Source organism: Eublepharis macularius, chromosome 2 (assembly GCF_028583425.1).
Source record: "Eublepharis macularius isolate TG4126 chromosome 2, MPM_Emac_v1.0, whole genome shotgun sequence".
In the NCBI taxonomy this organism is placed as follows: Eukaryota; Metazoa; Chordata; class Lepidosauria; order Squamata; family Eublepharidae; genus Eublepharis; species Eublepharis macularius.
The window spans coordinates 26,266,543-26,292,380 of record NC_072791.1 but is presented as its reverse complement, the minus strand read 5'-3'; the positions used below and the strand labels follow the sequence as shown (position 1 = coordinate 26,292,380).

At 42.9% G+C, this 25,838-nt stretch overlaps 1 protein-coding gene across 6 annotated transcripts in view; it reads right to left on the bottom strand.

Moving 5' to 3' along the window:
- The window catches only part of BCL11B (BCL11 transcription factor B), a 174,553-nt gene that overhangs the window by 141,179 nt on the left and 7,536 nt on the right, over window positions 1-25,838 (bottom strand). For 3 of the 6 annotated variants that reach the window (XM_054970695.1, XM_054970698.1, XM_054970697.1), the window contains exon 2: window positions 14,109-14,477. The exons of 1 other annotated variant lie outside the window; for it this stretch is intronic. In XM_054970695.1, the coding sequence (XP_054826670.1) occupies window positions 14,109-14,477 (369 nt within the window). The remainder of the gene's footprint in view (window positions 1-14,108; window positions 14,478-25,838) is intronic. 2 more of the 6 variants (XM_054970696.1, XM_054970699.1) reach the window with 1 other exon arrangement.

Below are 25,838 nucleotides of genomic sequence, written 5' to 3'. Positions count from 1 at the left end.
GAAATCTGATGAGATCAAGCTCGCCTGGGCTATCCAGGTCAGGGCCTGGTGAGGAGGAGCCTAATACAATTCAAGGCTCACCCAGCAGAGGGCGGGGCCAGCAGTTAGCCCCAGATGAAACGGGGCTACCCCTATGCAATTGCCAATGGGGTTTGCAAAAGAAGATAGTCCTGAGTGAACAGTGCCCTGTTGTAACTTGGCTCTCTCCATGATAAGATGTGAATTGCTACTTTCCCCCTTTTTTTCTAGATGCTCAAGGAAGGTTTGAGTAACCTACAAGCATGGGACGTTTTCATTTAGGACCTTCCTGTAGCTGGTATACTTCACACAGTAAACAGAAATCTGCTGGGCACACGTAGGAGAGAGCACATCAACCGTGTTCAGTACCTCCATGTGCAACTGGCAACAGGCACTCAATTCAAAGGGCAGGAAAGAATATATAAAAGAGAGGTAGTTTATCTTAGAACTTCCATCCCACTTGGATTCCAGTCCAGGAGCCTACTTTTTTCAACAAAGGTCATTGTTTCCCATTGGTTTCTCTGCTCCTCTCTCTCTCTCTCTGTCTCTTTGTCCATTTATGGGTATATGTGTGAGAGCTGGTGGTATACAGCGGCTAAGAAGCGACATGAGGAAACAGGATGTCGATCAGTTCAAAATCTTCAGTCAGCCGTAAGCTCATTTACATATCCTTCAAGAAGTGACTGTTTCTCACCATTGCTCTGGAACTCCCCAAAGCCATAATTCTAAATGGAGACAACATGCCCCTGAGGAAGGGGGACTACCTATAAATTTCAGGGGGCATTCAGAACTTCTGAGGACATTCAAGATTGTTGACAGCCCCTTTGCCATACTTGCAACTACTTCAGAGAGCCAGGGGAGGAATGGCGTTTTGTAATGTTCACAACCACCTGAGAACATTATGGGTATGTGAGTGCCATCAAATTACAACTGATTAATTGGCGACCCTGTTGAGGTATTTTCATGGCAAGTGAAGAGCAGAGGTGGTTTGCCATTGCCTTTCTCTGCACAGCAACTCGTCTTCCTTGGAGGTCTCTCATTCAAGATCTGAATGGGGCTGACCCTGCTTTAGCTTCCAAGATCTGGCAAGATCAGCCTATACTATGCCACCTTTCCAGACCCTGAGAATATTACTCATTATTTATTATACTTTTATGCCTTGATCTGGATAGTCCAGGTGAGCCTGATCTTGTCAGATCTCAGAAGCTAAGCAGGGTCGAAGACCGAGGTTGCAGAGACAGGCAACGGCAATGGCAAACCATCTCTGTTAGTCTCTTGCCATGAGAACCCCACTAGGGATCACCATAAATCGGCTATGACTTGAGGGCACTATCCACATTATACTTCCTTATAATGCATATAAGGCAGCATACATGACTCTTCCTGAATTTAATTCTCACCACAACTCTGATAGGTTAGGCTAAAAAATGTGATTAGCCCAAGATCACCCAGCCAGCTTCTATGGCAAAGTGGAAATGTGAACCTGGGGCCTCCAGATCCTAGTTCAACATGCTAACCACTACGTCAATCCCAATCTCAACTCCACATGCAAGATTTCTTCTTCAAAAACAAAATGACGTAGAGCAGACAGAAATCAAAACCAACATTAACGAGTCAGCTGGCAATCACCAAGCCGAACAGTCTCACTAGGGATGTCAACTCTGGGTTGGGTACTTCCTAGAGAATTGACAGAGCAGTCTGCAAAGAGTGGGGTTTGGGAGGGGAGAGACCTCAGTGGTTTATAATGCTATAGAGCCACCCTCCAAAGCCAGCCATTTTCTCCAGGGGGAACAGATTTCTGTTGTCTGGAGATCAGTTGTAATTCCAGTAGATCTCCACGCCTCAGCTGGAGGTTGGCAATCCTAGTCACTGATGTGTATCACATTTATTTATTTATATTTACTCATGTCATTTATAGTCCGCCTTTCTCGCTGAGGCTCAAGGCGGATTACACAGAATGAGACTAGTACAATCCGTATCAAGTACATTTCAATACAGTATCAAGGACATTTCATAAACAATACAACAGGGTAAACAGATACAAGTTTAAAAGACACAGTATTAGCAAGAATCCAATAACAGAGTAGAAAAAATACTGAAGCAGAACATAGTCAATTCTAGGACTAACATTAGACAACATGGAGCACTGGTGGCACATATATACCTATATAAAATTCCCTTGTCTGGAGAGCTGTTTTCAAATCTGTTTTTATGCAACTCGCACTGAAGGGCAGCTGGCGGCTGGATCCGTTGCTATAGTGTATTTCCTAAGGAGCAATCCTTCCCCTTTGCCTAATGCCAACCATTTTCTTGGTGTCACTTTGGTGCTACTTCAACCACCTGTTCCAAACCTGTCTGGTACTGCAGGCAATCAAACAGGGATTCTTTCTGTTGTAGAGAGCAGCCCGCCTGTCCCTGCCTCCTTCCCTTCTCCCACTTAAGATGCCATAGTGGCTTGTCTGACTCGTAGCGTTAATATGGGGTGCCCAGATCCATAATGGTACACAGTGTAAGTGAATGTCTCTGGGTAGACAGCAATAATAATTAGCTGTCATGATGTGAGGAAAGGATAATCCATGCCATTGAGTTAACAATCACTCACGCAACACACATGGATTTTAACTAATCTTAATTTGGAGGAAAAATAACAATTCTAAATATATCAAACAGCTTCTTTTCACAGCAAACTTGCAGCAGTGTTTATCTCCAGCTTCCAGCACATGCGAGTTATTTCGTTTCTCTCCCTGGCAGTTTTACCATTTAAAAGGCCAAAATGAACATTCATGGAGCAGAGGTTGCCGTTTAATCCTCCGTTTGACAGCAAGTCACACTCACACTCTTCCCCCCACACATACACAAACGCACGCATGCCCCTTTCTATCTCCACTATGTATATCAAGTTCAAGTACATGAAGTACAGAATGCTGCTTTGGTGGGCACAGCTGAATAGATGTGGGCTTCAAATAATATCTTCTGCAACCTTTGCTGCAATTAACACAGCTGCCTAATGAATTTCCACTACTGGTTTGGTCATAACGTTTGGAAATCCGTAAATGCTACTTGGCGTTTACATTGTTGTTATTGCTGCTTAGCATTTATACAGCATCCATGGAGTGCCAGGAGCTGTACAGAACACAGAAGTGACGCAGTACTATCACCTCTTAAAGAATAAGGGCACTTTCAACGCAATCATGCTGTAGATACAAGAATTGCATTTTTAAACACTCCACCGTATTGAACTTTTTTGTCAGGGGAAAGACTAGATTACAATCTTTTTCCTTGATAGGTATGGTATTTTGGATGAACGAGGAGGTTTACCTATGAGGAAGTATTCCTCATCTGCTCTCTGAAATATGCAAAGCCCAGTCATCCAACTTCTTTGGGGACAAAATGGAGGACGGAACCATCTATGTTGCCCTTTTCTCCTCAGAGGAAGGGCAGGAAAATATATGATGAACCGACAGAAATGCTCTAACTCTGAACAGCCACACCATATGATGGTATGTTACGGCTCTGTGTCTGGGGACAGAGCAGGAGAAAGGGAGTGGCAGCAGAAAATTGGCAAGTACTGGCTGTAGATTATATAAATCGTTTCTTATTAGTAGTAGCAGTAGTAGTAATTTTAACATAAATATAATGCTGTTATATTACATTATGTTACGTTACAAGACACTTGTACTCTGTCTTTCCTAGGGGCCCAAGGCAACTTAAGAACATATCAAAAGTAACAATAAAACCCCAATTCATTCCAACCTAAAATATGTTACATTGGTATTATAAATGTTACTTGGTATGTATACAACCCTTTAGAATGGTCCAAGCACTTCACTGACATCAGCTTACTTAACACGCTGACCACATAAGGCAGGCCCACGCCATCATCACCACAGTGCAGGTGGAAGCAGAGGCTGAAAAAACTGTGGCTTACCTAAAACCAATTTATGAACTGGTGGCTAAATTGAAATTTGAAGCAGGGGTTTCCTATCTCAAGGTTTAGCTACTTCACACTCCCAGCTACTATATTGCAGCAGGCCAACATGTTACAGCCACCACAAGGAGGCCATTTTATAAAACACTTCCCAGAGTCACTATTGGTCTGTAGTGCTGCAGCTCGCCACATAGAAGAGAAAGATTTCATCACTCCACTGCAAACTTTCTTTTCTAATATGCGCTGAGGGGACATAAAATTCACATGTTCTAAACGCCAGTTTAAAATTCATGTAGCAGCAACCAAAGCATATATACTGAGCCTAAGTGAGACCTTGTGGACTGGGAAAAGCTCTGAGGGGGGTTAAGAAGAGGATCAGCAGAAGATATGCTACTGAGGGGAAAGTAATGGAAAGGAAGGCTGTATGGGCACACAAAGCACTATGAGAGAAGACATCAAGGATCTAGTGACACCACACATTCCCCCTTTCCAATTTACCAAGTGAATTTTATTGTGGGATGTCTGGCCTTCTAGGGATGGAGAAGAAGGATCTGCAGCTTGCTGAGCCATTTTAAAACAAAAAACGCTTCAATACAAGCTTGCAGCCCAGCTGCACACTAATTCTTGCCTACAGAAGAACAGGCTGTGGCTCAATGGCACAGCACCTGCCTTGCATACAGAAGGACCCTGGTTCAATCCATGGCACCTTCAGTTAAAGGCTGTAGTGGGTACAGAAAGAACCTCCCTTGAGATCCCAGACACTCATTGCCATCAAAATAGACAACACCAAGTCTATGGTCTGACTCTGCACCACAGGGTCTGAAATTCTCAAAGGAAAAGTGACTGAATTTTAGCATCAGAAAATACTAGAACTGTGATGATTCATGGGTTTGACACTAAGATATGCATCTCTCGAAAATACGAGGACATAAGATGAAGAGCAGTTCTGGTCACCATATTGCAGAGCTGGAAAAAGTACAGAAGAGGGCAGCCAAGGCTGAAGAGTCTGGGACTTTTTAGTTTAGAAAAGAGACCACTAAGGGGGCACGCAATAGGGGCTTATAAAATTATACAAAGAACAGAGCGGGCAGGGAGAACTTTTTCTTCCTCTCTCAAAATACTAGAACTCAAGGGCATCAAATGAAGGAGATGGACAGTAGATTCAGGACAGACAAAAGGAAATACTTTTACACTGCCAGAGGTGGTAGTGATAGCCACAGACATGGTGGCAGAGAGTGCCATCAAGTTATAGCTGACTAATGGCGACCTTGGTGGGGTTTTCATGGCAAGAGACTAACAGAGGTTTGCCATTGCCTGCCTCTGCAACCCTGGTCTTCTTTGGTGATCTCCCATCCAATTACTAATCAAGGCCAACCCTCTTAGCTTCTGAGATCTGACGAGATTGAGTTTGCCTGAGCTATCCAGGCCAAGGGTTGTGGGAGCTTACCACACACTTAAAGGTGGTAAATCACTGGATACCAGGGCCAGGATTTGACATCAGGGGAAGACCTTGAACTCTATGCCTTATTGTTGGCCCTCTAGAGTAACTGGCAGGTTTGAGACAGGACGCTGAACCAGATGGACCACTGGTCTGATCCAACAGGGTTCTTTTTATGTTCTTATAAAGTAAGTGCTGAGCCTCAGAATCACAGTGCATAAGAAGCACGGTGCATACAGCCATAGAGACCAGAGCCATAACAGAGTTTCACGTCCCTGACAATGCGCCATGCTAAAGCATAGAGCTACTGATAAATGAAAAATGGAAGAATCAGAACTGTTAATATATAGCTCAAAATAATGCCCAACTGTTAATCACATAATATGAAACATGATAAATTCCAGATCATAAGACTCCCATATTCACACAATAGGATTTTACAGATACAAATGGTCTCAAGAAGTCAATATTAATAGGCATCTAGGCTTCCTCCCGTATTTCCCACCCATCAGTGACCTCACCCTCAATCATTGGTTAAAAAAAATTGCAGGGATGTGGGATTTGCAGAAGTCTGACCAGAGTTAGGTAAGGGGAATAACAGCACTGGGGTGAGCTTGGGAGGATTCTAATCCTCCCTGCCTCAGCCAGATGAAGGTAGGCTGGTGGTATAAGACCACCTGTAGACGATCTAAGACCACCTCTCCACAACCACAAGAAACTATCGATCTGTACCTAAGGATCCTGGGACACAGTTTTGAAGAGAGCTAGTCAAGCCAAAAGAAAAGGAGCTGGGCTGTGGCTCAGTGGTAGAGCATCTGCATCTCCATTTAAAAGGACCAGGTAGCAGGTGATATGAAAGACCTCCTCCTAAGACCCTGGAGAATAGCTGCCAGTCAGAGTAGACAACACTGACACTGACAGACTCTGTATAAGGCCACTTCATATCAGGGAGGGGCCATGGTTCAGTGGTACAGAATCTGGCTTGACATGCAGAAGGTCCCGGTTCAATGCCCTGCACTTCCTTTCCTTTTCCCCTTTCTCTGCAGCCCTGGAGGTCACCTCCAGAAATCCACATGACATTCCCAAGGGACTATGGCTGAGTGCCAGAGCACCTGCTTTGCATCAGAAGGTCCCCGGTTCAGCCCCAGTTCAAAGGACTAGGCGTCAGGAGATGTGAAAGATCTCCAGACCATACAGAGCTGCTCCTGGTCAGAACAGGTAATACAGACCTTGATGGACTAGTGAGCAGATTCAGTATAAGATAGCTTTCATGTGAGTCTAGATTTGGTATACTTTTGATGCAACAGGTACTACTTGAATTCTGCTGCCCTAGGACAGTCAAGATGGCTCCAGTGCCCACTTCCCTTAAAGATTTGCATGATCCAAGAGAAAGAAACTCAGGCATAAACATCTCAGCCAAGTTCTATGCCTGACTTACCAGTTACACACAGGTCAAGGGAGTGACAATATCATGACGGAGCAGAAGGGTATGAAAAAGGAGGCCCCCACGATGGTACTGAAAGAAATATCTGGAGCCCCAGATATTTCATTATTCATCTGAGGACAGTTGAACATTGGGGGGCGGGGCAGGATCAGACAGTGGGTGATTTCTCCCCCCCCCCCACTTTAAAATGTAAAGGCTCGATTATTTTTGAACAGCTTGCTCTACAGATGAATTGCTCTACAGATGAATTTATTTTACAATAAATAAGTAAAAGTTATCTGAGTTTCCTTTACTGTTAATCTACATACAAAGAAATAATAAACAGAGCTTGTCTACAAAAAATGCAACGGCGGCAGTCCTCAGAATTCAATTAAGCTAAAATAATTAATGCTTCCGCCATATTAAATTACTTTTATACATTTGAGCCACTGAAGGTTCCCCCCTCTTTTATTCTTTAATCTTTATTTCTTTCCCTTTTCCCCCGTTCATTTTCCTTTTAAAATTTTTGTTTCAAAGTGCTAGGGAAGGAAGGAAAAGAGGTTGATGGGGGGGGGGGGAACGTGGCAGACAGAATGAAATAAAAAGATGAGTACGGTTTGCAGTTCATATGTAACAGCCTCCTTTTAGCTGACATAGCATGTTGGCTGTTTTGTGCCTTTGATTAAAATAACATTTTAAATGCTTTGAACAAACATATCTCCCCCATTCTTCTAAAGGATTATTTTACATATTTCTTGGTGGAATAAAGAAATTTTCATTCTTCGTTGCAGCACTGGGGGGAAAAAAACTAAGAACATCTTTCGTCACATAGAAAGTGAAAATATTGTATGCTGTTGTATTATCCCCCCCACCAAAGGAGGGGGAGGGAGAAAGCTGCCTTAGAGATTAAGTTTCCCTTTTATGAAATCGTATTTAGACTCTTTTTTTAACAAATCTAACAACAATGCTCTACAGCCTCTCACTGGGAAATACCTTTAATGTTAAATACAGATTCTGATTTTCTTGGCTAATGCAGAAAGCCCTTCTATTGAAATATAAATAAGGGGCTTGGTAGATCCCACTAAAGCCTTTGTGAATGACTTCTGTGGGTTTTTTTTTTCATGGCTACCCTCCGTGGCTGTAATGTGAAGCTTTTATCCTACTATTGAAAACTATCCTTTGCTATTTAAAAAAAAATAAAGGGAAAAGGAAAGGGGGTAGTGGGGAAGGAGTCAAAACTTAACAGTAAAATAGAGGGACGCTACAAATTTTATATCAACATTCAATCCCTAATTTGAAAAAGTGTTACTACCACCATATTTACTGGGGCATTCCTATCCCATGTCAGGAAAAAAATACCATTCAAATGCCCCCCCTTTTTTTTTGCAGATTCAAAATCTCTCCAACTCATTCCCTCTATTTGATCTTTGCTTTGCATGGAAAAAGATTAAGACCTCTGGCTTGTTTGTCTTCCTTTTTCTTCCTATTATAATTATTACTATTATTCTTGCATTAAGCATGAACATGGCTTTTTTTTTTTTTAAAAAAAAAGCAGTTTGCAGGGCCATAATGAAAGGAAACTATAAACCACCTAAATAAAACAGTCCAGGTGAGAACAGAGATGGGACAGGGGAGAATGGACTTGGAAGTACATAATTATGTTATGTACTTGATTTTAATCTATTGACCCAAATGTTCATCATTGGAACAGTGAAAGCATATAGATAGAAGGTGGTATATTGCAAGAATTCATCATTCCGCACACATTGGATAATGCACTTCCAATCCTCTTCAGAGATCATTTGGAACTGAATTTTTCGTGTGTGAAACAAAAAATCCACTTCCAAACAATTGCTAAAGTGCATTCAAAGTGCATTAGGGTCAGACTAAAACTCGAGTGGTGTTAGGGCTGCCAGGCCTCCCACTATGGCTTCCCACTGGTAGCTTTCTTTGCCTGCCACCACTATAAATGGTAGCAGGACAAAAATTAAAGACAAAACTGCAGAGGCATTGGCACTGCTATGTCACTTCTGAGCTTCCCCCAGAAGTGATGTGCGGAGCTCTGTTTTACCGCAGCTCTGTGGTTTTTACCAGAGTTTCCGATGATTCCAAGAGCTACCTACATTACCTACCCTACCTACCCTACATTACTTCCAGGCTTTCCTCAGAAGTGCCATAGTGACGCTGGCAACTTTGTGCCCTCCTTGTCCTCATCCCCAACCCTCTCACCAGTTATCAGGGATGGTGTGGCAACCAACAGGAGATGGGGAAGATGCAGGGATACAGGGGTGTAAGTGACAGTGTGACGTTACTTCCTGGGAAAACCTAGAAGTTATGTCACGCCTCTCTAGGAATCGCTGTAAACTCTATGGTAAAACCCATTATAAAGCTGTTTTTACACTCACTGCAAAACATCAAGAGTAGCATTTTACCTTTACACTACATGAATAAATGGCAAATGTTCATTTAACTAGCAGAAAGTGGACTGCGGGAAGAGCACTAAGGCAGGGGGTTAAACCTGCTCCTATTTTTGTGGACCACAACCAGTAAGAATCAAACCTATTCCTATCATGCACAGCCCCTGTTCTTGGTCATGCTAGAGAGTGCTAGAAATGGCTACTGGTAGATACAGCAATATGAGATGGAATGATGCAAGTGTGTATGACTTCTTTGAAAGACAGACCAGATTTGGAGAAGGGGAGGACCTGTTCCACTGGGAGTCCCGTATCTCCTGCAATATACTTAAAGCCAAATCCCAGCACAGTGCAAGAATAGTCAAAAATCACAGCCAGTCCACATGCTTATGATTATCATACAACAATTGAAAACATGACATCGTGGCTAACTTCAGTGAAATAAAAACAATTGAGGCTTTGTTCAGAACTAGGGATGCTTTGCATTGATTGAAAACCCAAGTTCTCTATCAGGTATTCCAAACTCTGTATCAATTCACACGAGTTCATCTCCAGGTATTTGCTTAGAGTCCATAATGCGTTCTGCTTCTGGAAGTCATTGGTAGAGACAAGAACGGCAGTTCTTTCCCCTTACCAACTTCCTATGGAAATCATGCTCCATCCAATCTCAGTCTTCTGAGATCCCATCTAGCTTGCAACAAGCATCTCTCTCTTCTGAAAGTTTGGGACAAGGTCCAAACCCAACTCACCATATGTCTTTGTGGCACGCAGATACTAAAGCTGCTGTCCCCAAACTAACTGTACGATCACCGGAACCATGCAACTGATGCAGTAACTTTTGTCTGATGCCTCAGGATTTGAAGATGATAGCCTAAAGGGCAGATGCACACAATCACTTCTCCCACTGCAAGAAGAACTTCCTGTGAAGCACACAGCAGTGCAAATCCTCACAGGAATCCAGTGAACGGCTCAGCAAATAATCAAACTGAAACACAACATGCATTAGGAAAAACTTAAGCCTGCAAAATTTGCATTGGTTAATGCTGAAACCATATCCAACTATTCATATAAGTTCAGGATCCATATGATCACCATCAAGAGATGACTGCAAAAAAAATTATTTGGTAGAGGAACATAGGCCTATACAAGTTATGTAACCAACCTTTCACTATCTCAGAGACTACATTGTAGAGATTACTGATCAACCTAGGCTGAATCCACACACCCGCGGAGCGTCCCAGCGTTGCACTAAACGTTCGCTAAACACCCGGAAGTGTAGCGTCTTTCTAGCGCGATTCAGAAATCACGCTAGAAAGATGTTACACTTCTGGGTGTTTAGCAAACATTTAGCGCAACGCCGGGACACTCCGCGGGTGTGTGGATTCAGCCCTATAGACTACATCTAGTGCAGGAACTTTCATATCTGTATGTCATAGGCCTTCCCTTCAAGAAGCATAACCAAGCTTTCCTTTCAATCACGATAATTACATTAATGTGAAAGCTTTTTAATCTGAAAACGGAAAAAGCCCAGCTGAACCTACTAAAATCATGCTAGGTTCCAACCCGATGTCTTCTTCAATACAAATACTTTTTTGTCTTTAAGATCCATCTTTTGTGGAAAGATCTGCAAGCAAGAACTGCAAAGAATCTGGGCATGCTTCTTATAGGTTTTTCCAACAAAAACTATGTGGGTTTTCTGCCTGAGATAATGTTTTCCACTTGTGTTCCTCGTCCACAAGAGACATTCCAAAAGGAGCCTGTGAAGGAAACATGTTTCATCAAAGGAGCAAAGAGTAATCCAAATTCTATACTAAAGAATTCCAAATTCTGCACTCAGAATATAGTATACAAACGTGCACAACGTTTTATTAGCATGTTTTATTTCAATTTGCTATTGTGTTAGCCTGGAGTGGCTGAAAGGCACAGATGTGATGAGAAAACCAGAAGAGAGAGACAGGCGGGAGATAAAACGTTATACTCTTAGGCCTTTGCTTTCGGAGCAGAGTCCAGGATTAACGAGCACAATGATTTCCAAGCAGGTGTGGGTAGGATGGTACCCACCAATTTGCTTCATGGTGCCCATTTATTTCTTCCTAAAAACAACTCATCCCCCAAAGCAAAGAACCAGTCCTGACTTTCTTCACCTCAGTGGAGCAGGACGTGCTCCAGAAAATCCTAGGAGGTATCATATTCCGGTCTGCCAGGAGCACCCATTCACAGCTAGCTGCCCCCATCACAGGATGACATTTGGCTTGGAACCTTCCAAATTTTTGTAACTGCGCCCCCACATGCAGCCCCTTTCTGTAAAGCCCCTGTAATTAGACCATTAGGCGACCGGCTGAGTAAGTGTTGGCTCTGCACACTGAAAAGTTGCCTCAGGACAGCTTTAACCTACACACAGTGGCATAGTGTGAGTTGCCAGCACCCAGGGCAACTTCTAGAAGGAGGTGGCGCCCCTGGCACTACATGCACGCTCCCGGGACTGCACAATGACATCATACCTGAGAAGCGATGTCATCATGCAAGGCACAGCCGCCTCCCCAGGAACGCTCCCGTGATTCAGGCTGCTCACCTCCCCGTCCCTTACCTGGCAGCCCTCTGCCACAGCCACCTGCGCCGCCGCCACCAGCTCGGCACACTCCTTGGCCAGCTGCCGCTGCAGTAGGACCAGCTTGGGGCGCAGCGAGCCAGCTGCCCCATCAGCATGGCAGGTGGTCTCCTCGGCGCAGCGCCCTGCCCCCTAATAATTATGCCCTGCCCCCCCTGGAGCAGTCCCATAATTCAGCCCTACAGTGCAGCCACCCACGCTGCCGCCACCAGCTTGGTGCACTCGTTGGCCAGAAGCTGTTGCAGGATGGCCAGCTTGGCGCCATTGCGAGCCGGCCACCCCATGAGCGCAGCAGGTAGCCAGAGCAGTGCAGGTGGCCTCCCGCGGATGCAGCACAGGCTCTCCTCAACATAGTGCCCCCTAAAAATTATGTGCCCAAGGCAACCGCCCTCTGCCCCCCGCCCTCGCTACGTCACTGCCTACACATCCCATTTCACCAAGATGTCCAAGAACTTTAGGAACGAAAATACTATCTACTTGTTAAGTGCTGGCCTAGGACTGCCTCGCTCTCCTTGTTTCCCCCCCTAGGATTGCAGAAACTACTTTGTGAGATGAAACATTTCTATGGTGACCTCCTTTTCTTGCCCCATATTTAAAAACATTTTGGTGCGCAGAAATTATCAGAAACTGCAGTTGCCACTCAAAAAGGAAATACTTCTTTACTCAACGCATAATTAGAATGGAATTCACTACCAGTGGATGTAATGATAGCCAGGAGCATAGATGGCTTTAAAAGGGAACTGGACAGATCCATGGAAGTGAGGTCCATCAATGGCTATTAGCCATGGTAACTAATGAGAACCTTCATGTTCAGGGGAAGTAAATCTCTGAGTACCAGCGCTAGTGGGAAATGTCATGAGAAGGCCTTGGCCTCTGTACAGTTTGTTGGCCCTCTGGCACAATTGGTTGGCTGCTGTGTGAAACTGAACATTGGGCTAAACAGATCATAGATCAGATCCGGAAATAATGTTCTTAGCCAGTAAGAATAATTATGCCACACCACACACCTCTTAAAAGTATAGCAGTTTAATTTTGTCTTGCTCTATCTATAATACAATACAATATTATACAAGCCTAAAGCAGTTTTTAAAATCAATTTAGCAGACTTCTGGCAACCACGGATCCCTGAAGGTGCTAAGAATCCTTTCTTAGATCTCTAGATCCCTCAGTGGAACATAAAGTTCCACTGAGATTCATATGGATTCATAGGAAGATTCATGCGGAGGAAAGCTGATTCATATGGAGGAAAGCTGAACATATCTATTTTTGTGCTCTACACATTCTTTCATGCCTTCCTCCCACTGAATCCAACCATACTTTCATCCAATTACTATCTGCAAAAATTTTGTTCTCTTAATCTCTCCTGTTGTATCGCGTAGGCAAAGTAAATGTATCTACATTAATGGTCAAGATGAGATAACTCAAGATTTAGGCGAGATCTGTCTTCTTACCTAATCCAGACAGGAGTCTGCTTTGGCATTGTGGGCTGGCTTTTACCTTGAGGGGAAAAGCTGGGCAATTATTAGTCTGTGGGAACAGCTGCCTCAACCACTGTTATCACATTTTCTGGCGAAAGAGAAAACAGGGTAAAGAAATACCACGGTCCTTCCCCAGTAACTCTCCAAATTGTTAATTCAAAGAAGAAATTTAGCCACATTTACATCTGGCCTTGTGATCTGCCTGCAAACACAAGGTTTGAAAGTGAGGATTCAGCAGTTACAGTTCTTGCAGCCCAGACTATAATAGCCCGTGTCAGCTCACACACCTGACAAACATCAATAGGAGTCCAGACTAGAATGTACAATCTAGATGGTTCACATCCCAGATAAATTACAAGACAAGCAGACAGTTCTTCCAGGAGAGAGACCGATAGGGGGGGAGATATTTGCCCTTCTGCAAAACTCTATCCATCCTCCCAGACAGCATCACTCTGGAAAAATATAGGTGCTGTTGACAGGATAGGACTAGATGTGCCCCTTGACCTACTTGAGCAGTTTCCCTCAGAACAGTCAGATCTGCAAAGGGTGTCCGAGGAACTATTACCTTCCACAGAACAGAATCAACTGAGGCCTACAAAGCAATACTTTCCTCACAGCACCTCAAGATTCAGCCATGTGATTCCCCCACCCCGTCCCCCCAACCAGCTACTAATAAAGGATTATGTCCTCAGGTCTTTTGAGCACTGTTTTTTCTGCTTTTAAAGAAAAAAAGTGGAGACAGACAGACAGACAAAAACAGATGGGCCATTCTGGCAGTTGACAACGCAAAACATGCTGTACCTGCAATGTTCTCCTGCTTGGGGCAAATTCCTTTTGTAGGCGTGAGAAGACGGTCTTCTTCATCGGGTGTGACTTGGATCCCGATTTCCACTGGCTCTGACACTTTCCTGAGCTCGGTGCGCGACGAAGGGGGAGGACTGCTCTTATCCAGGCTCTTCTCATAGCAGATGCCACCCGTGCCGTTGCACTGTTTCTTCTTGTGCTCTATAAAAACCAAGATGTCTCCCAGGGGGAAGTTCATCTGACACTGTCCACAGGTTAATAAGTCGGGGTCTGCTCCACCCGCTCCGATGTTGAGGCCAATCGGCTCTCCTAGCGCTAGGTTCTCTTCCTCGTGGGTGAGGGCCGTTTCCACATGGTCAGCTTCTGCTTTATGTGGGTAAGCAGAATAAAAGGTGAGGGTCAGGGAGAAGGGGTGGGGAAGAAAGAAAGAAAAACAGGGGAAAGAATTGAGAGCGATTTGTTTAAAGATTTATATGACCTGAATTAGAACAGGATTTTTTTAAAAAATTGTTTTAAAAAAACTGATAATATCTGTGCTCTATTCCCCTCCCTCCTCGTCTCCACAAATGATTTTAATACATTTTGCAACCAAGTCTGTCTGCAAAACAAAACAGGTAGATCTGATGTGGCTTTCCTGTCTGAACCTTCCATCTACCCCACAGCACTGCATAAATAACAGTAAAGACCTGTTATGATTGCCTTGAGAACTGTAATCGGTATGATCTGGTGGACAGGATAATGGACTGGAACAACGGTTCAAGTCCTAACAATTCACAGCAATGGACCCCGTTGTGCAACGCCTACCCAAGTCACTAGTTCTCAGCTTCAATTCCTTTGTCTGTAAAATGGAAACAATACCGATCTACTTGACAGGCTTGTTGCAGGAACAGGCAAGATATTTTTTTAAAACTGCATTTTGCACATTTTTTTAAAAATTACTAAAACGGAAATCCCCTCAAGTATTCCTGAAGCAGCAAGGCAAAATATAAGTCTTTGAAATAAACCATTCGGCAATTCCATACAGTCCACCCCGCAAAGTAGCCATTTTCTCCAGGTGAACTGATCTCTGTGGCCTGGAGATCAGTTGTAATTCCGGGAGATCTCCAGCCTCCACCTGGAGCCTGGCAACCCTACCCCTTTTACAACTGACAGCATAATCCAAAACAGGAGTTACACTTTTCTAAAGCCACTGAAATTAATGAGCTTAAAAGGGCATAACTCTGCTTAGGTCTGCAATGTATGTCATGTTCCACTTATCTTTTTACAATTTGTTCCATCTTCCTGTTTCTATTTTCCCTCCTTCCCTCCAACCCCACATTCATTACACTGGATGGCCCCACGCCTTTGCTGCCACCAACTCAGACCTGTAATGAGCGAGTCACAAAAGCAGAATAGGCCAGATCGGCCTTCCCAGATAGCCACAAGGCTAGGGTTGCCAACTCCAGCTTGGGAAATTCCTGGAGATTTGTGGGCACTGCCTGGGGAGGACTGGCATTTGGGGAGCAAAGAGACCTCCGCAGGGATGTGATGGCATACAGTCTACAATTTGAGGCTGCCATTTCCTCTAGGGGAACTGATCTCTGTTGTCTGGAGACCAGTTGAAATTCTGGGGTGGCACCGCGAGGATGGCAACTCTACACAGGACTGAAAAAAAAAGGATTTGGCACTAATATGTCCAAGGAGCATGGAGAAACATTTTTGTGAAAATTAAGCACCTGTTCAAAAGATCTAGGCAGGAAAGGGCATCTCTGAAGGAAATTCATCTGTGTAGGCCTCAGAGAAACGTTCAGGCCACAGGTTTCTCTGAGGCCACAAAAATCCTGTTCCTTTACAGCTTTATGCAGGCTGTTGCTATCTTTAGGCCCAAACTCATTGGACATGCAGGCATCATTCAAAAGGCAGTTTGGCCTGAACTTGCAGTGAAAGTTCAGTCTGGCCTGAACTTCCAGTGTGACCAGAGAAGGCCACATTGCTTTGATGGCTGTCTGGGCCTGCCTCTCCTCCTCACAGAAGGCAATCCCAGGGAGACAATCGTTCATCACCACTGCCTACGCAAATGAGCCTGTGTTCTGGGAAGGTGGAGGGAAAGTCTCCTGGGGCTAGCCTCCCCTTGCAGGGCACGGCCAGCTTCGGGAATGAGTCCCCGCCCAATTGCCAGCATATGCAATCTCCAGACAGGTAGCAGGTGCTTGCTGGATTCACCTTGAGTGGGAAGAGACTCTTTTTTTCTTCCTCACTTTCCCCCCAAACCCCCCCCCCCACACACACACACAAATAAGCTGAGCTGAACAAGCAACACTACAGAGTGGACAAGCAAGAAAGATGCCTGTTGCTCCTCATGGGCTGCAGCAGTGGCCAGTCGGCAGCGCACTTCAGGAGGGGTGGCATCTCATCCGACTAAGCTATCTCAACTGGGGATGAAAACGTATTGATCATACTGTGATGAGTTCTAGCTAGTACAACTATATGGGCTGGTTTTTAACATTCCGAGCACAAGACTGCATACGCTGCCACGTAATATGGAGATTACAAGGGCCTCATATGCAAGCACGTGCACAGATTTCCACAGCTCATTTTATGGGGAGAAGTTGCATGGACCCTGGAGGTCAGACTCACCACCAAATACACAAGCACGCAAGATACTCAGGCATCTCCAAAAAGTTCATCTACCTGCAGAAGCTTCATTCGCAAACAGATTCCATACTCTTGCGCTGGGATGTAAGAATGAATTTTTAAGGTGCTCAATTCTGTCTGGGCTGCAGCCTAATTTCCAGTTCTGCAAACACTTAGGTGTGATTTTTTTTAAAAAAAATGGCTGCAATCCTACTAGGGAGTTAATCCTATTTGAATCAGGGGGGTTTACTTCTGCGTAAACATGGAGACAGTCAAGCTGTAGGACTGACTGCAAGTTACATCTTTTTCAAGAGTAACAAGAACATCATGTAGGCTGTTACCAAGCATTTCCCTGTTAGGCAACAGTTTTGCAGTGTCACACATGCTTGTCTTTTTACTCCCAGTATCTACTGAACCCAAAACTGCCACCATCTCAAGCACCCTTTTTCTATCTTCCTTTCAGTTAATCTGCTTGCAGCCAGCCCTGATGGCTCTGGAAGAAGTGAACTTAAACAAACAGCTAGGTTGAGCAACTTTAATCAACTAGAGGCAAAAATTAACAAAAATTCAAAAATATATTGCAAATTAAACATTTTTTAAAAACATGGAATACAGGCCAACTTTAGTTGGCAAACCAACAGCCCAACGCTGTGCATATTTAACTTGAGAAGTAAGTCCCACTGAAGTGAATAGAACATAACAAAGATTACATCCTCCATTTCTTAGTAGTATCAAAATATCTTGTGATGCACAGCTAGCAAAGCAGTTAATTTCCAGATCCATATTCACAGCAGGTTTTGTATGGCTTAAAAATTACATAGCACCCCGATTATCTAAATGGTCTCGAGATAGCCCCAGAAATGACTGTATCATATAAGAACTACTCTGAAACAGGGTGATGTGCTCTCTATTGGCTGATTTGAATAACTAGGAATTTTGAAAAACTCAGGTTCACATAACACACTTATGCAAAACTATGCAGCTAATTCACTAGCTGCTGCATGCTGAACTTTATTGGGGAGGATATTTATTTCTACCGCAGCATAATTGAAAAACCACACAAAACCATCTTCAATAAGGAAAACCTCCCATTGGCTGGAAAGGTTTTGCTTTGAACAACAATTTCTATCATTTGGCCCGATCAATATACAGAGAACTAACAGCATGTAAATAAAAGAGATGAGCCGCTGAAGTTTTATCAGGAAAAGGGAACAGTAAAGCTCGGCAGGGTGAAAAACCAACACATGGAAACACTGGCATCGGTGATTCGTTTCCGAATTTCCTGGAGACCGAAAAGCAGCAGGACGAGGCAAAAATGCTTGTCATAATTCTGAATTGCCATTGCTGAAATGAACACAGGAATTTGGCCCTAATATTTTAAATAACAGCCGTTACTGATATTATTTTTAAAGAGGGAAAACTCCTATCTGACTAGGAGGCCAATTTCACAGTTTCAGCCAGAGAAACGGTTAGAGGTCGAATGTACCCAGCTTTCCTTTCCAAAAGCAATCGTTAATTAGTATATGAATCATACATATCATAATCTGCATCACTGCCCACTAAGCATATGCATTAATTATATATACATATATAAAGAAGTATCAGATCTTGGCGCTTGTTGTATTCACAGCAGTTCACATTAGGGCCCACGCCATCGCCCCTTACAATCAACGGAGGTGTATGAACCTACGGAATAGAAGACGCACTTATAAAAGCTTTTGAGTTTCCTGCACTTGCTTGCAGCCAAATTAATCCACTAGGTAACTCAACTCCAGGCATAATGCACGGTGTGCGAAACCCATTAATTACTTTTCCCCCATCCTTTCCTCTAAGTTTACTTTAAAAGCAGTCGGTAGACAATGCAACGTAATTAATTTACCAATTTATTTTATGAAAAGACGCTTTGCCATCGTGAAAATGTAATCATAACCCTGGCGCTGAGCGGGAAGTGAGTGGATTTCTGTGCGAACGGTTTGTCACAATGCAAAAGGTAATTATTTACTGCTTCTGTTCCCTTTAATGATCTAACATTGAGCAATACTGTTTATATTGAAGAGAGAGCTTGCACCTTTAATTACCAATTACATATACATAATTTTAGAGCCAAAAGGGAAGGGGGGGGAATACCAGAGCGCCGTGAAAAGACTCCTTTAGACATCATGTTCACTGTTTCTCAAAAAGAATTCCTTTTAGGTGGGAGCAGACTGTCAAAATATTAAAACACACACACACTAAAAGAGATAAGGTAAAGAACTGCAAGGAGTAAAGTCAGCAGCATAGCTGAACGGAGACAAGGTACAGGGAAGGAATACAGCAGAGAGCCGGGGAGGGGGGGCAGGAGGGGGCAAAAAGAAATCCAAAAATGCCTCTCAGCAAGTTCCTGTTACCATCTTGCCCTGCCTCCAAGTTAGCTATTCATCTCAGATTTCAGTGACTTGATTATGGAATATACACCAATAGGGGTTCCAAGGTGGTATTTTTTAATCCTTCTTTTAAATGTTGAAACTATTTTTCTCAACAGGGAAAGAAATTGGGAAGGGGGAGGAAGAGAAAAAAGAATCGGCAACCCTTGCTAAGCTTCTAGACCCTGTCTGTGTAGAAACATCGAAATCTCCTTCAGTTGTCAGCAACTGAATTGTTCCAAATTTTCTTTTCATTTCTCTAACTAATCATTTAAGTAGCCTTGGAAGGATTATATATATAATTTTTTTAGGAAAAAAAGCCTTCCCCATTTTGCAAGACAGTTCAAGAATCAAGTCTTCTTAAGCTCTTCAGTAGCTCACCCTTCCCTTTATCTACCCAACTTGGCATCTTATATTGCAATGGTCTCACTCGCGTTTGACCGTAATTAGTTAAGTCTGCCTGTGCCCATTCATATGGAATCATCTCCTCCCCCTCTGCCCCCACCCAAGCAGGCTGCAATGGCATTTTTTTAAAATAACATCTGGTATCCTTTTCATTCTTTGGCAGTCTTCACATTTGAGGAAATCAGCTTTACATTTTCTCCCTGCACAAAGCTCTCTTCAATAGTAGCGGCTGGTTTCTAAAGAAGCCCCCTCCCCCCAAAAAGTTTTTTTGAAGTTAATTCTTTATTTTTTAATTTAGAACTCACTCCAAAAAAAAAAAAACAACAGGCTGATAAACTAATAGTAGCATAAATTTATCTGCAGCTGCAGTCCATAACCTGCTCACAAGAAGAGGTCTATTGACTTTGATAGGATCACTCTAGAATAAACGGGTTCTGGAAAATATATCTCCTCATCAACAAGTCACCTGGTCTGATAAAGGGCCATCTACTTGGAAGAAGGCATGCTTGCAATTGTGTTAACACTTGTGTCTTACAGCCAGATACAAACTCCTAATCCTTCCATATTCCTTCAATACAGCCACCCAAAAATGCTACGTTAGATACAGACACAAAAATCAAAAAGAGTCCAGTAGCACCTTTAAGACTAACCAATTTTATTGTAGCATAAGCTTTCAAGAATCGAGAACTTTGATTTTGCTACTACAGAGTAACACGGCTAACTCCTCTGGATCTAAGACACAAAAATATGTAAGAATATATGAAGTATATTGACTTAGACCATTTGTCCATTCAGCTCCTGACTGTCTATTATGAATAATGATGGCCATCTAGGGTTATCAGGAAGAGAAGGATCTTTTCCAGCATCTACTGTCGGAGATCTTTTTAACCAGAAATGCCAAAAATTGAACCTGGGCCATGCTGCATGTGCCCTTCTTATGAGCCACAGCCTGATGAAAAGCAGAGAAGCTGGCAGGGACTTATGCAAAAGCAGTACTCAGTAATTTCTCTCTCAAACAGGTAAATCCACGCAGAAGTTAACATATAGTACTTGGGGAGAAATCCGCAGAGCTCACAGCAATTTCCAACACACCAAACTGACTGGGTTTAGGCCTAAATTTACCGGGCTATAATCATTAATTCAAAGGTATTGGTGGGATTTAAAACGTTGCTCATTTGAAGAAAGAACAAAAGAATAATTTCATTTCCTTCATGAAACTGAAGACAGCTTTTGCTTTGGCTTCTCAGAGTCAAATGCCAATCAAGCATAGTGGGCATAATGTAACTTCTAAGGGCCTCAAGGGAAGATTATCTATTTTGGGGTCCTCGACCGAGGAGATCCTATGCACCCTTCCTTATAATCACATACAGAGAAATTGAACATAATCCCACTGTGCACATTCTATTACAAATAAAACTATTTAACAGAAAATCCTACAATTATATTTCAAAATATCTTGCCACCACTACGGAAGGAGTGGCCCAGTGGGAAATCTGGGTAACATTCCTGGTGTACAAGGGTTCCACAGCCTATTGATAAAGCCTCCCTAAAATAACTCCTTGCAAACTCTATGGCCATCTCTGGCACAAGACATATTAAAATCGTGTCTTCCAGTTCAACTGATTAAAAGAGACAACAGTTCAAAAGGTTGTCACAGCATTCTTCATCAGAGATTGTGAAAACGGATAACACTAACAGCACTACTTTTAGAGCGGTGACATATACACAATTAGGATGAGATAAGGGGACAAGAATCGTAAGAGGCCAACTTGTAACTGAACATGGTTTCAGGTAGGTAGCCACATACATCTGTAGTAGCACAACAAAACTCAAGTCCAGTAGCATCTTAAAACCAACAGAATTTTCCAGCATATCTCTGGGAAACTTTGTTGGTCTTTTAAGGTATTATTGGACTTGAATTTTGTCCTCTCAGCAGTTTGGATCTCTTTCCCAGAGAACAGACCGGTTTAGAGGAACCACCAGGCATGGGTCAAGAAGAGGATCAATGGAAATGTTTCTTTTCAGCTTCTACAGACTTTGAATCAAGTTCCTTACGACCATTTCAGACAATACAGGAGCAAAGCCCGCTGTGCCACGGAGCACATGCTCAACAGGAATCAATCACCGATCACAAATCCCTGACAAATACACCTGTATTTGCTACTTTCCCATTTACTCAAAACTGTGATTTATGAACTGGGGTCATACTTAGTTTCAAACATTTAAACTATATTAACGTAGCAGAAATTTAAATACAAAAAAATGTGTATGTTCTCCCACTCCCTTTTCTAGCCATGTCACCTAGAAATATAGGGTGGTGGGCTATATTTCTTTATAAACAAGGGAACAAGATAATACGTTCTTTTGGGGAGGCCAACATTTTGTGTCTTCCCAAGATCCAGAAGCTTATAAGAAGCTACGTCCAGGCTTATAAGAATGCTGCCGCTACAGTTATCTGCGGAGGCACTCGCGGGTACGGCAATCGTCATGGGTACTGTAAGGTTGGTTACCATGTAAATCTCTTCACGGACCCAGATGAGCAGACTGTAGATTAACCGGATCTGACTGTGTTTTGTAATGATGAACTGATGAATCATGCAGCACTTGCCAGCTGCACCCCTCCATGGGGAAATCCTAACTTCAAAAGGTGTATTAGACAGTGTCCTGCTCTACCCCATGCAAGGATCTCCCAGTACACTCAAGATCTCCCAGCTGCTGCACCCAGAATTCTCAGTTATTCAAAGAGACCAAAAGCCCTCCATTGAAAAGTTTTCCTCTGATGGTCTCTTGGGGATGGGGGAATATGCCGCCCAGTCTTTTCCAAATGGTCCCTCCATCAGAATTTTTATCACTCCCACCCCAACCAATCTCTTTAGAATTACACTACTGAACCTAAGGTAACCAGGACTGGTCACATAGGAACTGTTCTGAAGACATCACACCACCAAATGTGGAAAAGCTTCGATATCTCAGCTGCCCTGCCTGCACCAATATTCTTCCTGAAAGTTGGTCTCAGATTAGAAAATTTCATATTTAGAGATTTCACTGGGTCTGAGCTTTCACTGTCCCCCAAATGTTAAGTTTTGTTTTTGTTCCGTTTGTTTCTTAGCAAACATTCTGATCTGCTAAAATGAACATTTTCCATAAATCCAAAATAAAAAGGAGAGCATGGAGCCAGGCTGAGATATAATGCTCAAAACTGCTAATTCCAGCCATTGTAGGTCGTATGCAGAACAGAATATGGGTCTCAGCAGAACCATAAAGCCCAAACCAACCAGCAAGTAACAGCTCAAAAAGCATTTTTCACATTGGAATCTTAAACTGCTTATATAAAGCCGCTCACTTGGTCAAGAATCTTGTGGCAAACAAGAATCTTTCTCTGGACAACGGGGGAAGTTGTAGAAAAGTTAGGGGGCTTTGAAAAAAAAATGTATCACAATTTTTATCAACAACTAGCATACTTCTGTGGGCTTGTAACTTTTGCAGACTAAAGGTGGTAACAATAAAGCAGGTAAAAAGCATACACTGGCAAAAATGTGCCATCAGTTTCTCTTCAACATTCTTTTTTTTTAATTAAAGCAAAAATGGGGTACAGAAAAGGGGAGAAAAGGGGGACAAGCAAAGCAGATGCAAAACTGTGTACTACAAAGATTATTAAAATACAAGGTACCAATATTCTATCTTTCATTAAATAAACAGCATTCATATACGGCACTAATCTGAGCATGAGAGAGGATCAAATGTGCTTCTTACTGTCATGTATGAAAACACATAGTTTGGTCTCCGTCCCTTATTTATCCTTTTGGCCTTGCCCACGAAAGTTGTGGCACCTAGGTGTCAATCACTTCTAGATCTGGAATTGACTGCAGAATAGGACCGGCAAGTTTTTTGGCACAGTTCCTGCTTTGATACTAAGCGGCTTTGCAAGGATCAGGCTTCAGATGTTAATGACTTCTAATTACTAAAGGAAGTCAATGATGGACAGACCAGCACTGAAATTTTTAAGAGAATGCCTTCCTCTTTAGATAGAATGCATTTGCAAGAATTGCTGGGGTGCAAGAATTGCACCCCTCTGCAAACCTCTAAGTCAAATATCTTTTGCAGAAGTAGTCTCCATTTTAGAGGGAAAAATATTATCCCATCAAGCAACAAAATGTAAGATAAATGCTTCAAAAATCAGAAAAAATAACCTATGATTACGGAAAAAAAGATGAAATGCGTGAACAAAAAGTTTTTTTATACCCAGCATGCTCCAATATGAATGAACGATACTGAAAGTCCACCAAGAAGCAGTCCCAACTCTATGGAGAGTTGGTCATCCATGGCTACTGGCAAAGCCAAGATTACTGCAGCTCCACTTTCCTGAATTTCTACCCGGAGACCTGCCTCTGCCCTCATTTAAATCAAAATCTGCAGGCAATAATGTGTTAACAGAACACGGGTGGTACAAATTTTGCTAAATAAACTAGTTGCTGGTGGAGGCAGGAAAAAAATAAAAAGATTTGAGGGGCTAAAAAGTATAGATTCTCGTATAGACCATGAAAGCCGTAAATCTTCATAGATAAATCTGGGATTCAGATGATGCGATACAAAAGCTTCCTTTGTTCCTGTGTGAATAGATTTGTTTTAGTTAAAACTAAACAGAAAAGGGGGGAGTGGATACTTCAAGAGGAGGAGGAAGATGTATAAACTGAGTGGAATGTCTATGCTTTCAGTTGTGCTGGGACAAGATGTCTGGAATATAGATTCTTAGCAATATATGAACAAAAAAAAAACCCTCCAAGAAATTCAAATGAGAACAATCAATGCATTTGATTTCGGCTGTGGATTGAAGCACAGGTGGAACCTTTTTGTGAAATGTCTCTCTCAAAAAAAGGATTCAGGGAGGTTGTAAATCATCCGTTACTCACACCTAAACTCTCCTGGGCCGTTTTTTCAACTCCCACAGAAGCCTTGGATGTTCTACCACTAAATACGGAGTTGGCTTTCTACGTACAAATTCTCTGTATTTATCCTTTCTGCATCATATTACATGCTGCTACACACACACAAAACACACAGCCTTGATACACATTCCCCCCTCCCAAAGCAATCTCATCCCCCCCCCGAACCACCAAATCATTACCTTCTTTACATAAAAGGAAACAAATTCTTTACCATGGCAGGCCAAAAGTCCGGCATATGCAAAATAAATAAAGTAAATACCCAAGCCAGTCCCTTGGAATGCCATACCATTAATCAACTTCCCAATCTGGTGTCACTTGATTCAGAAAATGATATTCTTTGAACATCACTGCAGCCACTGCCGCCACCTGTCTCCCCCCCCATACATGTGTGTGCAGCATGAAGTTTGTCCCTCTTTGATTTATTTTCAAGAAAGCTTTCGATATTTAAATACATATTCCCTGATAGAAGAACAAGAAGGGAGGGAGGGAGGGAGGGAGGGGGGAAGAAAAATGCCCTGCTTCGGAAGAGCCCCCCTGAATAAAGTGTTAGTTGACAGGTTTTTTTCCCCCTTCCAACAGGAGGGAGACACATCTAACCAATGCTGAGAAACTGCAACTTACTGTGAATACACACCCGCCTTCAAGGCTGATGGAGGAAAGGGAATGCTCAGGGACATTTTATGAAAATAGGAAAAAAGAAGGCAGGTGTCACTATAACCGCCGCTGGATGAATCGCACCATTTATCACTAAAGTGCCTGCTCTGTACGAGTTTTGATTCCTCCCCCCTTGTCTTCTTACAAAGATACAAATAAGCATGCCCCTACTTTTCATGTGCCCATTCGTTTTTTCTCCCACCAAGTCCTGGACTGGCATAACTGGATGTCACACTGCACCCCTAAGGCATCCTCCACAAGGCCCACAGAAACTAATGGAAACCTCGCAATCACAAAGTAGCAACTTGCATCCCGGATATTTCCTTGCCCATAGCTGGATATGATGCCTAAGTAGTTTTCATGGCAATTATTCTGGCCCTGCTGGACTCTAAGACGCATCATCATAAAGATGCCCCCCAACCAGTCTTTTTATTTATCGAGTGTTATTCCTCTCTTCAATTGCAACTATAAAATCATTTTTTTAAAAAGGCCAGTGTCCAAAAATCACAAAAGGATTTCCCAAGCAATATGTGGGGAGGGGGGGGGGGGTTCAGAAAGAAAACAGGAGAACCATTTGTATACATGAATACTGTCGTAAGAGATATGAAATGTAGAATGATTCCTTCTTGATAATTAAGTGCTATTTTTACTTATACACACACACTCTTGTGTTATAAGCAGGACTTTTTTGTGGTCCCGAGTACCAG